Source organism: Polypterus senegalus, chromosome 8 (genome assembly GCF_016835505.1).
Source record: "Polypterus senegalus isolate Bchr_013 chromosome 8, ASM1683550v1, whole genome shotgun sequence".
Lineage (NCBI taxonomy): Eukaryota > Metazoa > Chordata > Cladistia > Polypteriformes > Polypteridae > Polypterus > Polypterus senegalus.
The window spans coordinates 158208625-158226383 of record NC_053161.1 but is presented as its reverse complement, the minus strand read 5'-3'; the positions used below and the strand labels follow the sequence as shown (position 1 = coordinate 158226383).

The window sequence follows — 17759 nt, the reverse complement described above, 5'->3', positions numbered from 1 at the left end:
CACATGAATTACTTTTTAATACGAGATGCTTCTTCTTTATTGTTGTTGATCGCATTGCCTTTTTTCTCTTTAATGATGAATATGCGCTCGGCTCCCTCCATCCCGCCCACTGTACCGACGCCTTCTTCTGTGATCTGCTGTTCTCGTTTCTCTTTGGTGTTGCTTTAACAAAGGCGAGCCGAAACGTCCGTGTGATTATGCTGATCGCGACATTTAGAGCCTTGATTCGGAGTGTGTGTGTGTGTGTGTGCGCGTAAGAGAAGCGACAAATCATTATCGTAAAACGATTCTCTTGTATTTGTTCAAACCAACGTTGTTTTGAAGTGATATTTTGAACCTTTGGCTCCGATGAATCGGTCATCTTAAAAAACGCTCCTTAATATAAAAATTGAACGAATCAAAAAACCACAGCCGTTTAAAACAAATTCTGCCATGTGACTTCTCTAATCTGAGCCAATCACAGATCGGCACACGCGACTCCTGATTAGCCAATCCCGCTTTTCGGCTTTGAGAAATGCTTGGTGTTCGGACTCGCGTCACTGTCTTCGATTAAAAGCATTTGGAAATGATTCACTGAACAGGCACTAGGGGGAAGCACTTGCGCGGAATAAGCCGACACTAGAGGGCAGCACGTGCGCAGTAATTGTCAGTCTGTTTCCTCTCCTGTTTATTCTTTTTACGTCTGCAGAAAACCGAAAACGGGCGCAAATAGTATTCGCTGCAAGTGGAATTTACTCATTCAAACGCACTTTTTATACAATGTATATTACCGTGTTTAATATAGACTATATATGTAATTAAATTGGTTAAGAAAATAGATAATATAGTTTAATTGTATAATCATATATATATATATATATATATATATATATATATATATATATATATATATATATATATATATATATATATATATATATACACACACACACACATGATCTTCGCTGTCTCATAAGCCATTCTACTGAATAACAAGCGAGACCTAAAAGTAAAACCGCTAGACTGCTTGTAGGCACAGTGCTCACCATGACTGTATGAGCGTATATTAAATGTGTGTCTGTAAAGCCTTTTGTTAGACATGTAGATGAGGTGGGCGGGACAGAACGCCTTTTATAGAAAAGTTTGTTGTTTGTGGGGGAGTGTTGGGGGCTGTTGGTAAACGTGCAAGTCTTCAAGTCCACAAAGTAAATGAAGACATGTAAAAGTGAGTGGTCCTCTGCTGTCACGGACACGAAGCCGTGCCCACTCTCTTCACCTTCCCAAGTACCTACCTGGCACTGAGGGTGTGTCACGCGGGCCAGAGCTTGCCATCTGCTCCTTCCGCTGTCCGCGCATCTTTTTCGAGTCAGCTCCTGGCGAAATTGCTAACCTAGATTTCTTTTTTTATATCGAGGATGATAAAAATACTGAGCAACCAAATGCCATGGCAACTAAAGAATTACGGTGAAGTGCTGAGTGCATGAGCAGCAGCCGGGCGACAGAAGCTCGCCGATTCCCGTGATGGATATTTGAACGACGCAAGCCTGGGATCGATCACTGAGCCGACTTAATGGACTGAAGCGCCCGCGGTGCCCTAGTCCGGTGAGCCTCTTACATAAGAGTCGGAGTAACGGCGAGTCGCCTTTAACAAGCTGCGGTACCCACTTACGGGTGATACAGGTGTGCGGTCAGGGCGTCGCCCTTCTGGCTCGGCTGATTAGCCGGAGAACACGGGATCACGGAGCGGTCCAGCGGGATAGTTCGCCATTCACTTGGGAGAGAGCACCGTTCGTTTGGCACTGAAGCCTCTTTGCTCCTAAGCTGCTTAGCCTAAGCCCAGATGTAGAAGCCGGGCGCATATCCAGCTGCAGTGATTGAAACAGGGACACGGGCACGCGCGTCCCGTCCTGCGCTCCTCGCCCTCTTCCGCTCCGGGATGCGCAGCACCTGAGCGCTCTCTCTCTCTCTCTCTCTCTCTCTCTCTCTCTCTCCTCATCGCGGTGGCAACTTCCGAGTGAACTTTCGAGTTGGACTGATGGCGAAAATCCGCGTGTCTTACGAGTACTCGGAGGCGGAGGACAAAAGCATACGACTAGGACTCTTTCTCATCATCTGCGGGGTCCTGTCGCTCTTCATCCTGGGTTTCTGCTGGCTCAACCCTACGCTGCAAAACCTGCAGTGCAAGACGGCCAACTGCACCGTGCTGTCCGTACAGCAGAACGGGGAGATGTTTGAGTGCACTTTCACCTGCGGGACGGACTGCAAAGGCACCTCGCTGTACCCCTGCCTGCAGATCTACGTGAACAACTCTGAGTCCAACTCCAGGGCGCTCCTGCACTACGACGAACAGCAGCTCCTGCTTAACCCCAAGGTAAGCTGCCGGTTTGGGCCCCTCGTCTCGTGGTTAAACGGAGTTTGGGTTTGAACTGGAAGATGGCAAAGGGGCACCTGACACACGGGTAGGTAGAATGGGAAGGAAGCGGGCGGATACAAACCAGGCAGTACTTGCCTAAGTCAACTTGTCTGAGTAAAACCTTAAATCCAACTAAACGTGTACCCTTGAAGAATCCGACTTAAAGAAAACCGAACACGCCTACATGCGTGTGCTAAAATGTGACAAGTATGCCATCTGCTTACAGGAATATCGATCAAATGCTGTCTTTATTATAAAGAGCCGAATCTACAAAAGCCTGACACGCGCATCCTTTAGATGAAAACATGCAAGTGTACGTCTCAAAGCAGAGCCACACACACCTGTACCATAAAAGATATATTTGAATAAACCCCGTTACAAACAAAGCTACACTCACGGAGAGCAACATACACCTCGGTGCCAACAGAAAACCAGACTCGTAAATATTATAAACATCCTTCTGGAAATCCGGATACGCCAGCCACACACGCGTCAGCTGTGACCGAAGAGACCCTAACGCAAAGCCACACACGCCATAAAAGTGCTACGAGAGGTACTCTGTGGAGAACCTGACTAACATCGGTGCCAACTATTAAACAACGCCAGACACGTCCTTTTAAATGCGGTTATTAGGTCACTCAAACTTGCCACAAGTGGCTCACTTTCAAATCGGAGTAAAAGAAACCAAAGCCGTAGCTGTGAGCTGGGCATCTCTGCCTGCTTTATTTACACCTGAAGAAACAAACACACGTACACGTGCCGGCTGCACCTGCTTATGTGCATCTAAAGAGAGCCGCATTCGTCATTCTGATGCCCGCGTGACACCCCAGTTCATCGCTCAGCAGTCGAGGTACATAGAGAACCACCTCAATAAGCGACCAAGTGGCGAGGTAGACTGTAAGGCTTTAGGGACTTTCAAAACTCGATTTGATGTGTTTTTTTTTTTTTTTAGAATAAGTGGATAGAACTGGCAAGCTTTGGTGGGCTGAATGGCCTGTTCTCTTCTAGATTGTTCAAAAGTTCTAATTATAAGGACAGGCTCAACGGTGACGCTAGTGTTTCTTAATCCGTTTGGTACTGCTTTGTTTTGCTGTGTGTTTAAACCAACCTACATCTTTAATTATTGATTTATAAAGTTTGAAACGGCATTTTACTTGCAAAACTTTGAGACCTCTGTGCCTGCAGCACTCAATGGAGAGCGTCATACGGCGGATTCATAAACTGAAGCGGACAGACCTCGTGCGCTTTGTTTAAAAAGGACACTCGAACGAGTGGCGTACACCTTTCAGATTCACCTCTCTACGTCTATCTAAAGAGAGCCACGCACACCTGCATGCATTTGCGTGAAATTAGACCTTGATGTAGACACACACGTGTCTGAAAGGCAGTTGGTTATGCCTGTGCAGCCAGAGTCTCGGATGCGTTTGCCTACCCCGCTCTATGGGTAACAGAAGGTAACTGCCTGCTCACAATTACCCAAACCCAAATATGCACATACCTGTGGCTGTGAAGAATCGCGTGATGCGCATCCTTGAACAAACCAGTACTCGTTTCCACAAATCGAATCAAAGGCTTTTACTTTCATTCGTTTAAACAAGTAAAGAGATAGCGGGTTAGCTGTGCCTGAGGCGAATCTGTACCTAAAGACGGAACTTGGATACCTCGCTGTGCACTAGGACAGCGTTTCTCAACCTTTAAGTATTTGCGACCCGAGTTTTCCTAACCGTTTTAATCGCGCCCCCATAACGTAACCTAAATACATTCTGACAAACCGGAGAATAAGAAACATTTTTGCTTAAAATATTACCTGCACATCTCGATGTGTGCGACTAAATATAATTAAATGCAGCAGTGGTGACTAGAGAAGAGCAGAGCAAGGCCCACAGTCGTGACAAGTCAGACACACGTTGACCTGCGCGGAGAACACTGGGCCCAGGTGTCAGTCCTACCGTCCATTGGAATAATTAAAGTGTGGACCTAAAAACACAGAAACCTGATAGGCCGAATGTGCCCCAGCTGACACGGATGGGCCTTCAGATCAGCCTGGGTAAGCGGATCCCTGAAGGAACGGCCGCACTCGAACCAGCGCCGCCATTAACCTCGGAGTCCTATAGGACTTAACCCTCAGCCGTCCAGTGACGTGCACAAGGTGACACGTGACGTTGGTCGAGGGAGCTGCGGGACAACTCAGACGTATTTATTTGTGTATTTATGATATTTAACCAACAAATGTATCGTATACATTAGCGTTTCGTTTAACTCCTCTCCTTAAAGATCACCACGCAGCTCCTCGCCGTTATTTTCTAAATTCGCTATTTTTCCTACCGACTTTCTAAAATGTATGCACGCAATTAAGTTAATTGAGCAAGGTGAGAGGTCAGTTATTGCAGCATTTGTTAAATTAACAAATTACACAGAAGGTGACAAGTACATTGATTTTTTTCCCGCTAGTTGAAGATTCTACTGTGAACTCATGAAATATTAAAAAGTTGTTTTTTTTTTCTGATGGCGCTCGCAGCGTGAATGACGGGCATTCATCTCCGGTCGGAATTTCAGCAAACTGCGTCTGTCCGTCAGCTCAGATCAGGTAGATGTCATCAAATCTCATTTATACTTGTTTAAAAGTACACTGCCAGCTTTGGTTAATCGTGTTGGCGGACGCCGCAGAGCCTCCTCTTTTAGAAAGCCTGATGGGAAAACGAAGACCCCGTTATTTTTTAATTCTCGTATTGTGTCAAATTGTCCGAGGTCACCTTTAAGACACCAGCTTAACTGTGCTTGCTGTATTTTTTTTCTCTCTAAACTTGAGGGGTTGCCTGTCAGACAGTTTTTAAGGAAGAAAAAAACCTACGCGAACTTTGAAGCAGACTTTTAGTCCAACAACATTAGTAAGTAAACGGTAAAAATGAGCGAAACAGTTAAAAAAAAATGCAGAACACTGTAAAATCTGGATTTAGAAAGGTGTTCTATAAAAATGATAGATGGGTACAAAAGACTTTATCAATACAATTGTTAAAGATATGAAATGTAGTATGTCATGGAGCCAGACACCCATTGTTAAAGGTCGTGAGTTGCGTAGACGGCACAGAGCGTAAGAGCAAGCGCCCCTCCTGGACGGGGTCCAGTTCATCGTTAGGCGCACACACACGCATACAGCTAATGACGTGACACTGTCGAGGCTCACTCCTGATCATTTTAGTCAAATGCATGACTTCATTGGCTGTGTTTGTGGACTAGCCATTAACAAACTAGCAAAGCGCGTATAGCCACAGTTTCAATCTCCTCTCCTTTCCCTGTGTGAGAACCTATATGCGAGGTCAGAAATTTCACACACTTTCTCTCTGAAAGCCGCTATATGAAATCGTTTGACCCTTTCAGAGTCCCGCTCACGTCTGAGCAGCCCCCGCTTTCATTTCTAAGCGTCTGGCCGGTTTCCCTGACAAGCGGTAATACTAGGATGTTAGCCATTATGCATGTAGTGAGAAGTCAAGCAAAATGACACCTTTTATTGGGTAACTAAAACGATGACAATATGCGAGCTTTCGAGGCAACTAAAAATTACATCTTGCCTGAAGAAGGGGGCCTGAGTTGTCTCGAAAGCTTGCATATTATCATCTTTTTAGTCAGCCTGCAGTAAAACGTCTCATTTTGCTTGACTCTTGACTAACGGTTTAATAGATCACGACGACGAATGTCTGAACATTTAGCTTCCCTTAAACAGCGCCGCTCACCTCCTGGGTGGTATTTCTTTTAAAATGAATGAGTGTGAGGTCGTGTCCATTCCTGCTTATGTGTGATCGAATGACCAGAGACGTGCCAGCTCTCTTACGCGTAAATCTCGAAAGTGACGAGTGGGTGGCATTAGCGAGACAGAGGTTTGGTTGGGGATTTAGGGGAGTTCTTAAATGTTAAGCCACGCGACCACCCAGCCATGTAATGTTCGGCATTTTGTCAATGAAAGCAAATGGGGCGTGTTGGTAAATAAGGGATTTACTAACGTCCGAGAACTGGATTACGGACAAGACAAACTGCGAGGGTACCAACTGCTTGTATCAAAGGTCTCGAATGAACGTGAAATTAAACTCCTCGGGTAACGAGAGTGTAGATGGGAACGAAAAAAAAAAAAACGGCGAGGGGGTGGTTGGGGGCTACCTGACAAGTGCTTTTAAACAAGGATATTTAATACATACCGCATACACACTTGTAATAAAACCTGGTTCTGTAATAGCACGTTGTGGTTCTTTACTGGGTTTTGTGGTTCTTCATAGAGTTATTACTTGACAAAGCACCAGTTCATCATGGGGAGGGTTCTTTGCATATGAAGCTGGTTCTTTCTGCTTTGTAAAACTTTCTAATATGTATTTTAAAAAAAAAAAAAACCTTTAATGTACATATACCCAGCAGGTCAGTAACAGATTAAGAAAACCTGGATTTAGCCTGATGTGTTACTGCATGCAGCAAGTCCTTTTAAAAACCATGACTCGCTGGTATCTTACAAATCTGTTACCATCTCTTCATGGCTACTTACTGTAAGGATCCTGTTACAGAAATCAAGAAAGGGTCTTTCAGGAACCTTCATGTGGATGGGTCATTTGGGGGGGACCAAAACTGGTTCCCCTATAGCATCGCTCTGAAGGCCAATTCTGGCAACTTTTACTTTTAAGAGTTTACACGGAGTCACTGTGATTTAAATGTTGCTTTGGATGTAACCATCTTTTATATAGCGCCTTTCATGTATGGATCACATAGATAGATAGATAGATAGATAGATGCTTTATTAATCCCAAGGGGAAATTCACATACTTCAGCAGCAGCATACTGATAAAAAACAATATTAAATTAAAGAGTGATAGAAATGCAGGTAAAACAGACAATAACTTTGTGTAATGTCAGAAATAAGTGTTTTTCTTTCGATAGTGTATTTCACATTTTGCAGTCTCGCTATTTCTATTTCTATCTTATAACACTCTTATTTTTATCTTTCTTATATAAAACGGTGCTTTTCACCACCATCCATAATAAAGTCCTTTTCAAATCTATTAACTTGACGTGAAAGGCACTAGACAATATATCAGTCCATCTCTTTCTATGCCGTGCTTGTAATCTGTAAATCTATCTCGCATACATCTGCCTGTTTTTTAGCGCCATTCCAGTCTGTCTCGCACATTTCTGAGTATCGTACTGCGCCTTTCATATTTACTTGGTAAGCCGTACATAAATATGACTCCTCCATAGGGTGTCTTTCCCATCTCTTTTTCTACCAGATATATTCCGCGTAATTCAATTCAGTTTATTTTTATACATCGCCTTTCAATTCAGTCTCAGAGGGCCGACACAAATACATAACTATTATTTAGCGTCCTTAAATGTATCTTTACTTCTTAAAGTTGCTTCCACCCCTAAATAACACGCCTATAGAATGACCCCGGAATATCACGTGACCTTTGCCGGGCGCTGTATATCATGAGACCTTCCCAATGCCAGCTCGTTCGTGTTCCGTGCTTCCGCCTGTGCACCCCAACCCTCAAGTCTGCTTCTCCGATATCCACCCATTACTTACGAGGCTGTGCCTTGGATGTAAAACTGCAGAGATCGGGCGAGCTGGGCTCAGCATTCTGTGAAATGAAGTAATTTATGGGCGATGCAAGTGCGGCGTTGAGGGAGCGGTCACTGCAGTTATCGGTAGAGCCTCCTCCACTCCGCACCATCGTTCCAGGGGGGGCCGTTTATCACTGGCAGGCTCATTGATTGCGCTGTCCAGGGCCTGCAATGTGCTTTTCGCATAATAGTTCTTTTTCTTCAGAGGCCCATGTCAGTAATATATAAGCTGTATAAATCCAGGAGTTTTGTGTGCCTCAACCAATTCCCCAACCCCATCATAGCTCGCGCGCACACGCACGCAGAGCTCTCACTAGCGTAAATCCAAGGTACGCAACCTTTCATTCTAACGAATCTCTTGGTCGGCGAATTCCTTTATGAGGTTAAGGTCCAGATTTGCCCTTTTCGCGCATTTACAATCCAGTAGTCGGTGGTCCAGAAGAAACACTGGAAAGGTTTTGAGCCTGTGCAGCCTGAACGGTGTCATCTTGCGTGTTCGTGGATTTCTCCGAGTTTGCGTCCTGTAACGCAAAGATGTACTGGTTAGGTATACCGTTCATTTTAACCCCGAATGTGTGAAGCTGTGTGAGTATGCATGCTCACTGGCCCACCCAGAAAAATGGGTCTTACTTTATGCCTTCTAAGCTCCATTGCTATGTGTTAGAAAAAGCAGCGGCCGGAAACATCAATAGATGAACGAGTTGGTTCTTCTCAGCACTGGTTTCCGTCCCATTGATTTAGTACTGGGGAGCCAGTTGTCCGTAATTCTGTCCCAATTCTACAAACCCCCCGATCATCGCCACCACCGCGAGCTATAGACTCGCGCCTCAAGTTCTTCATCCGTCGTCGTCGCTTCCTCCCAAGACTCGGTCACCTTCATGTCCAGTGTCCGCTCGTTTGTACTTAAAGCGCCCTGTTTGCTCTTGAACTATAACGCACTGGGCCTGATCGATCAATCGATCGTTTTTCCTTTAAAGGGCAACTGTACAGCTGTTCAGCATTTGCATCCGTGTTCCCATATCTGTGTTTCCTAAAACTCTTTAACCTTTTATTTATTTATTTATTTATTTTATTTAGGCGCTATATTTTTTCCTTGAAGAATGACAGTTCCGAGCTGCTGAGCCACTCAGTGGCCGATATATCACTTCTTACATTTATCGGCGTGTGGATAGTGCGGGGGCATTCAGATGACCCAATTGTAATACTTTTTACGACTTTCTCTAATAAATGCTTTCTTTTAGAATTAGAATTAGAATTAGAATAATCTAGACGAGAACAGGCCATTCAGCCCAACAAAGCTCGCCAGTTCAATCCACTTATTTCCTCAAAGAAAACATCAAGTTGAGTTTTGAAAGTCCCTAACGTCTTACTGTCTACCACACTACTTGGTAGCTTATTCCAAGTGTCTATCGTTCTTTGTGTAAAGAAAAACTTCCTAATGTTTGGGAAGACTTCTTTACACGAAGAACGATTTTAGACGACTCCCCCTGTCTAAAAACATATTTTATTTAGATGCCATTCGGCTCTGCCTTATTCAAAGTAATCCTTCCTTAATTTTCAGACTACCTCAACCCTAGGGATTTTCTGTACAATGGACTCATGAACACACAATTGTCCTCGTCGACTGCCCCTACTGCAGTGAACCTAAAGACGACTTGCTTTTACTTGTGTCGCCTGTGGGGGGCGTTTTTTTGCTCTTTTGTTTTTGGGCGGCACGGTGGCGCAGTGGGAAGCGCTGCTGCCTCGCAGTTAGGAGACCCGGGTCCTCCCTGCGTGGAGTTTGCATGTTCTTCCCGTGTCTGCGTGGGTTTCCTCCGGGTGCTCCGGTTTCCCCCCACAGTCCAAAGACATGCAGGTTAGGTGCATTGGCGATTCTAAATTGTCCCTAGTGTGTGTGCCCTGTGGTGGGCTGGCGCCCTGTCCAGGGTTTGTTTCCTGCCTTGCGCCCTGTGTTAGCTGGGATTGGCTCCAGCAGACCGCCGTGACCCTGTAGTTAGGAAATAGCAGGTTGGATGAAGGATGAATGTGTTTTGTTTTTGTTGAGATTTTACAAAACCTGCACCTGCCCTTTTCCCCCCGCCTGGTTTTCTGAATGAAAAGAAGCAAACATAACACATGTGTGTAAACGAAATTGTTTGGCCTGCTCTGTTGTCTTAGAGTTGACTTAAAGGTGCTTTATTTAAAAAAAAAAAAAAAAAAGAATAATAATAACTACATAAAGTAATACCCGTCGTGATGAATCAAAACTGGCACAGCAGCCCTGGCCCTGCTGACTGCGCATGTAGCGCGCCCCTAGTGGTGAAGGGGGTGCACTGCAATTCACAAGGCTCTTGGCTCAGAGGCCGGCACTGCACCTCTAAAGTCTGTTCCGGCGATTTTCATTATGGAAAGGCGCTGTAGATTAAAAATAAATAAATAAAAATCTCAAGTTTTCTGGTTCATCTCCAGCAGTTCCTCATAGTGAGTCAATGATCAGCCAGAGCTTGAATGTCCATAAACATAAAAAATTTGACTGTCCTAATGAATTACAGTATAACGAAATAAGGTTCATTGTGGAAAGTCCCTATAAAACATCAGATGTTCTGGTCCAGCCCCTTCACATCCTCAACGTGTATTTCTGAATGACTTAACTAACTTAGAATGCTACCGATTGAATTGAAATAGACTATACTTGTACACTGCATGTTGATTATGGTAAGGCGCTATATAAGACCTTAGGGTTTCTGCTTCGTCCCGATCACTTATTCTGTGCAAAACTCTTAGTGAGTTAATTAATCAGCCAAAATGTCACACGACAGGAATAAATAGTTGGACTGTACCTGTAAAGTGTGCTGAGGTGGTGAAAGGCACTATATAACGGGAGTGGCCAGCTCCGATCCCGGAGAGCCGCAGTGGATTTCGTTCTGTTTTCTTAATTATTGACTAGTTTTTGCTACTAATTAACTTCATTTCTATTTAAGACTCAGACCCTTTTAAATGAGGGCTGCAAGGGGCTTCATAATTTTTGTTCCAATGCAGTTGCTTCATGAGAAATCATTTAGTTGTGTCACTTACGATTTTAAACCCTTAATTGCTTATTTTAGTCTTTAAACAGCAGTATTCGTTGTTTTAACTGCTCCTTATTAGCAGTACGATGCAAATGACAAAGGGAGCAGCAGTTCTCCGTCTAGCTTGTCTCCATTTCCACTCGTGTGTATTCATCATTTTATATTTGGGTTAATTAAGTACACAGAAGGAAACTGAAGAGGAAGTTATAAACAGAAAATTACTCATCCATTTTAGGCTTCAAATCACTTGGATGATACATGTATCATTAGAAAGAAAAAAAAATAAATAAAAAAAAAATATATATATATATATATATATATATATATATATATATATATATATATATAATATTTGATTTAAGAATGAACCGGCTTGGTAGAGTTAAAACATTAACAAGCCATGACATTAAAGAAGATCTGTTCTTGGTGAAGATTGCCATCTAATTCAGCAACTGGGTTTGCACAAAAACCTGCCGTCAATGCGGCTCTCCAGGATCAGAGTTGGCCACCCCCGCTATTTAACAGCTCCTATTTTCTTCTTCTTCCTCACCACTTGCTGAATATGTAATTTTGACGGAGCCTTCCGGTGCTCCCAGACGTATCAGTTCAAACAGGATGTTCATTATTGAAAGGCACCATATAAACTACACGTTTTCTGGTTCATCCATGTCACTTACCCCTGGTGTCATTTGGATCAAGTTGTCAGAACTAACACTCGAAACATATGAACTTAAATTGACCGTACCTGTAATGTGTGATGAGATGATGAGCGTTATGAAAGGCGCTATATACAATCACTGATTGAGTCAATTGTCCAGCTGGTAAGTGTAAGTCGAAGAAATACAGAAACAGCACGACTGTCCATATGAAGAGTGCAGAAAGAGGGCGCTATACCGAAAGGCATACATTTTCTACTTCGTTACGTGAGTATGGCACTAACCTGTCAACATTTGGACACAGCTTGAAAGTACCTGAAAGGTATATTGAAACTAGCCGTGTGTGCCCAACTACGCACATGTTGCGCGTGTTCAAGTTGTCTGTGAAGGGCTCCCTGTTTAAACGTGGCTGCCAGTCTTGAACTGCGCCCTTCGTCGCACAGCATTATGATTTTTTTATAAGGGAAACAAAATTACAAAAGAAAACCCTTGGACATTGATTTAATAGGAACGGCCTACTCGGAATCACTGTCCGAATAGTAATTATGTGGTGGTGTAGAAGTATTTCTGCTTCTGTCCGTTTACAGTCTGTCTCATTTTCACAACGCTGTCGTTTCCTCTCACGATGTTTTCTCAACCTTTCTCCAATCTCGCAGGTTGCTTTGTGGCAATCCAAAGAGTAAGGCAATATACACGGAGCAATGGTTATTAAAGGGGGACACACAGGTATCCAGGCTCTTTAAAGCATAAATAGGGATCACTTCACTGACATGTGAGCAAGCCACGGTACAACTGTGAGACGCGCAGCACTCGCCGGCTACAACGTAACAATAATAATATCCGGCACGTGCTGTTACGTTGTCATTCATTTCACCCACTGTCTTTCTTTCATTCATATGTTACGTAGGCACGTACCTTTTATCTTTGGCAACCTCATTCTCTAACCAGGCCTCGGGAGCTAACACTGTCCACTACCTTTTTCGTTATTCCGGCACACTGATGACATCCATGAGTAACAACAACGTACTAAACTGGAAGGTGGTCTACGCATGCGTGGAATTCGCGGACAGCAAAGATCAAGATTTAAATGAAGATCTCTTTAGTTAATTTAAAGCACAACACTTTGTTTAGTTTGAATGTCTGTGTTTTGAGTTGTGACTGGAGTACTACAGTCTTCAGTAGTATAAGCCTGGAGGAGAGTCTTAATGCAATGCCTATGTTTTAGCTGTCTCTCTACTGTCATCTAGTGCTTCATTCGCGGACAAACAAAGATCAAGATCCAAATGAAGATTATATATAGAGATAGAGATGATGGTCGCCATGGTGAGGTGCTCTGTTGAGTTACAGCTGGTCTGCTTCCCGCTTACCACATTCTCAGTGGACGACTGACCTGCCGGGATGTGATTTTTTTAGAAATAGAGAAACATCTGGAAAGTGCTTTGGTATGGGCATGCAAGATACTAAATGGCACCCCAGTTCAAATGCTGCCCGGAGACTCTCGGTGGGACCCTCAGTTGGCACCCTTGCCATTGTGGGCTCAGGTTTTAAAATATATAAATCGAGTGCACTCGGGTAACTATATGGTGTAAAAGCGCTATGTGGTTTGTCCCCATCCGTGTCACTTTAGTTTACCACTCTGCTCGGATTGGTATTTTATTAAACATATTGACCCGGGTGGCTTGCACATGAAAAACACTCGGGTGATGGTGTCTGTTGTGCAAAGCCGCTGTATAAGATCACAACTCACCTTTTAGGGAACTGACACTGTAGAAACAAAGGCAGAACTGACCGTTAACTGGAAAGGGTCCTGGGATGTTTATTATGGAAAGACACTTTGTCAGATCACACGTTTATCAATTTAGCAATGTGTGGTCTGTTGACCAGCCAGCCATACCTCAAAGTGCAGAAATTTAAAAAAAAAAAAAAAACAAACAAAAAAACTCCTGGGCTGTACCTGAAAGGTGTGCTGAGATGGTGTTCACTCTTCTAGATGGTTTTCTGGTTCATCTTCACCACTTTCTGTCCGTGTTAATTCAAGTTCTTTAAGGTCCATTTGAACGGAAACCGCGGCCCATGTTCAGACCCTACCCAGACTCTCGACGTGATCGTGGGTTAATACAGGGTGGTCCAGATCTAATTATGCAGATCCAGATCGTCTGGATTTATGCGGGGACGATTCCAGTTCGGCGTGAAGACGATTCTTCATGTCGTCAGTTCGCACACTTCTCGATGGTCCGAGATTTTTTGGGTGATTTTCTATGTAATAAACTTTAAGTTATAGCGTAATGAAAATTGCATAATTAGATCTGGACCACCCTATAGTAGAAACTCAATGCAAATGTGCTGTAGCTGTGAAACTGTGTCCTTTGGGAAAGGCACTAGATTAGAACAACACGGTGACATGACTCGCGTCGCTGTCTGAACTCCTTCCGCACAAGTTAAAAAAAAAAAAAGCTCCTGAAGTGTCAATATGAACTGAGGGAATTAAACGGCGCGGGTCAAAAAGCAGGGGGCTTAGATTTCAGATGCTCTGAAGAAGGGGCCTGAGTTGCCTGTAATCTTTCAACTTAGACGTGAAGCAAAATGACACCATTACTGGCTAACTACGATGCGAGAGAGAAAAATAGAAAACGTCTGAAGCCCCCTACTTTTGTGCCCACCCTCTGAAAAGGCTAAATCCATAGCGGCTTTATTACCGTAGCTAATTAATGAAAAGCGATTTAAGGATTTCCTTTTTATTTCATTTTCACATTGTAGTCAGTTAAGTTTCTACTTTTCTGACACACACTCGTTCGTACTTTAAACTCCGGCAGAGTTCGGTACCACCCATTGATTGAGCTCCCGTCTTTATACGCCAGCTTGTGTTCGTGAGCCTCCCCGGAAAGCGCTGCCATCATGAAACTGGGTCACCAGGAGGCCTGCTGGCCACGGCCTCTCTGCTGGGCCGCCTGGTTTTAATTATCAGCGGCCGCCAGGGGCCTCAAGGGGGCGGATTAGCATCTGCACACCATGGCTTGCCAAAGCCTATCGTACCAGTGACGCGCCGCGGGGCCGATGACCACGTGACGGGTACGTGTACGTGACCACGATGAGAGGAGAGCAGAGCGTCGGACGGAAACGGCGTTTGTTTATTTAGCTGACGCTTTCTTCTTCGCGAGCGGCTGGACTCGATCGGCGGTGTCGACTGACGCCTCAGTCACACGAGTAGGGCTGCTTGGAATGCTAATGTAACTCTGTGTTAAGTGCGCATCCTCAGGGCTCTAGACGCCCAAGTTCAAATGTCTGCCAGGAGTCTGCACGTCCTCTCTTGCCGTTTGTAAAATGGGATTCGTGGGTTAGTGCATTGCATGTCATGGACTGCCGTGTTGAGTCCTGCCTTGAAGCCTATGCTGCTGGATTAGGCCCCACCCCCTTGCAAACTTTAATGGTGTTTAGTCTACTAAACCATAGATGGCTGTCTGGATTTATTAATGTTATCATTCTTTCCATTACCTGATTTATATATGATATCATATAAACCAATCAGCCGCAACATTACCTATCGGTGGTTTTAAAGTGAATAGCATTGATTATCTCATTACAATGGTACTTGTCAAGCAGTGGGATACTTTAGGCAGAAAGAGAGTAAACAGTTGTTGAGATGTGTTGTAAGCAGGAAAAAGGGGGATGCGTTTGGATGTGAGCAGCTTTGTCAAGGGCCATATTGTAATGGCTGGGTCAGAGCATCTCCAACCTGGCAGGTTGGCACCTTATGTGGCCCTGGTGTAGCTTTAGAAATACTGTGCAAGCTGAACGTATATGTAAGGCACTATATTAGATGAACATGAATAGTCCAATCCCTCTATTGAATCTTTTCTTTTCTGTCGGGGCTGGTGTCCCACCCAGATTGTTTCCCCACATTGTGCATAAAATTCTGCCATGACAGGTTCTGGTCCTCCTCTGCACTGAATTGATTTGAAGCTCTGGCAAAGAACACAAATGAGTGTCATAGGAGTATTTGTAGGCCAGGTAACTAAACAATGAGACTCGATGCGCTGATTATGAAAGTGATTAAAATAAAAACCTGCTACCACGGTGGGGTCCCCAGGGCCAGTCCCGGCTCCAGAGTATCATTTACCCTACCTGGGCTCTGAACGCTGTCTGGGACAATGTTACTTGTTGGATTTTTGGGACCTTTTTAATCGCATCGTGCCCTCTAGTATTTCAGACGACCTCTTTTAATATTTTGGTCTGGAGACGGGGGCTGCCCAAAGCTGAACTTGAAAACCACTAATTATCACTCGACTCCTGTCATGTACGGACTGAAATGTACTGTCATAGAGACCCTCGACGTGACCTCCTCCTGCAGGTGTTCGGTGGGTCCATACAGTCCGCCTAAGACCCCTGCGTTAGGCAGTGAGTGAATGGGGGCCTGAACTGACAAACTTTTGGGGTTTCAATTCCAGTCTCTTACTCGCTCTGCCACACTATTTGAGATCATGTAGTAAAGTATTGTTTGATATTCATTTGTATATATTGATATTTATTTGATCTTTTGTGCATTTTATTCTTTTTGTACCTTTCCGAATATTTACGTGTCTAGAGCACTGAGAATGTGTTATATAAATAAAATGCTCTCCGACAGTCATTTTATAACCCGCTTATTCCTGTACAGGGTCACAGGGGGTAAAGCAACCTCACCCAGTTAGTGCTGGGCACCAGTCCATCGCAAGGCGAACACACACCAAACTTGCACCCTCCCGGACCAATTCAGTATCGCCAATACACCTAACCTGCATGTCTTTGGACTGTGGGAGGAAACCCACGCAGGCACGGGGAGAACCTGAAATGTGGACGGATCCTGGTCTCCTTACTGTCACCGTGCCACCCAATAGAAGGCTTTGTTATTTTTATTGTCATCATCATCATCATAAATTGGGTTATATGTAAGCATGTCTGCTGCCAACACTTGCACCCCCTAGTGGTGGTGTTAACACGGGACCCTGAGTGAGCCATTTAATAAACCAGAACTCGCACTGCAGAACTGGCAAAACTGTTGTACCTGTAAAGTGGGCGACCATGTTTCTTACGGAGAGGTGCTATGTGACATCGATGGATTTGTGGCCGCTTATGCAATGAGTTCATTAAGCTCTGAAGTACTTGAGGAAGGTCTTTGTGAATGGGAAGGCGCTCTATATTGGATCCGATCCTCCATGTGACCCCCACAGTAGTGGTAGAACCATTGCACACACCGTAGTTTATCTGTGCTCCCAATGGACGGTGCCATATTAGAATAATAAAGTCCATGGGTCAAGTCACTCCATTGGGCACCCAATCCAGGGTCGTTTCCAGCCCACTTCTGGCACTCTGACCCTTCTCTTCCCTGAATGGGGTTTTTGTCCAGCAGTAGTGCCACCTAGTGTCATTATTATTATTTTTTATTATTATTTCTCTCTTCTTCACAGTTAGTTGGCCACATCTTCAGAGAGCCTCTCCATTGCTGATCCTCTCTTACGTTGTTTCATTGTCCACCCTTCGATTCTTAAATTCAGAGACACGCTTTTATTCCTTTTTTAATCTGAATTTCTCTACACGCCAGTGCTGCTTGTCCCGCATGTGTTAGCGCTCTGAGAAGTGCACTGCATGGAATAAACTGAGCCGAACTGAAGTAGGAACTCACTTGGCAAGTTTTGTCCAAGACGTTTCATTTATTCATTTTCCTTAAGCCTGTGTGGAGCTGCTTATTGTGCAGACCTAAAGATGATGCTTTTTTTGCCTATTCACTAATTTATTTCCTGCTGCCCTATGCTATTGCGTAAGGGTGTTTATTTTTTAAATTAGAGCGCCACCTACGGTCTCCCCACACCTGCTCCGATTCCACTTCCTCTCATCAGGTGCCCTTCCACTTAGGAGCCCAGCACGATACCCAATAATCACAAATCTAGTGAAATGCCAGTAAAATACGCCAGACTCGGGCTTATTCACCAAAGCACACACCTAAAGGGAGAACCCGAGCAGCTAGGCCTGCCTGCCCCACTTGCTGTCCTGTATGCCCACTGCCAGAAGGGTGGCATCCTTGCTTGTCCT

At 44.3% G+C, this 17759-nt stretch overlaps 1 protein-coding gene across 1 annotated transcript in view; it reads left to right on the top strand.

Annotated features, from left to right (window-relative positions):
• Positions 1-1204: 1204 nt before the first annotated feature.
• LOC120533232 (calcium-activated potassium channel subunit beta-4-like) overlaps positions 1205-17759 on the top strand; it is an 89652-nt gene continuing 73097 nt past the window's right edge. The window contains exon 1 of the mRNA XM_039760013.1: positions 1205-2350. Coding sequence (XP_039615947.1) covers positions 2015-2350 — 336 coding nt within the window. The 5' untranslated portion in view covers positions 1205-2014. The remainder of the gene's footprint in view (positions 2351-17759) is intronic.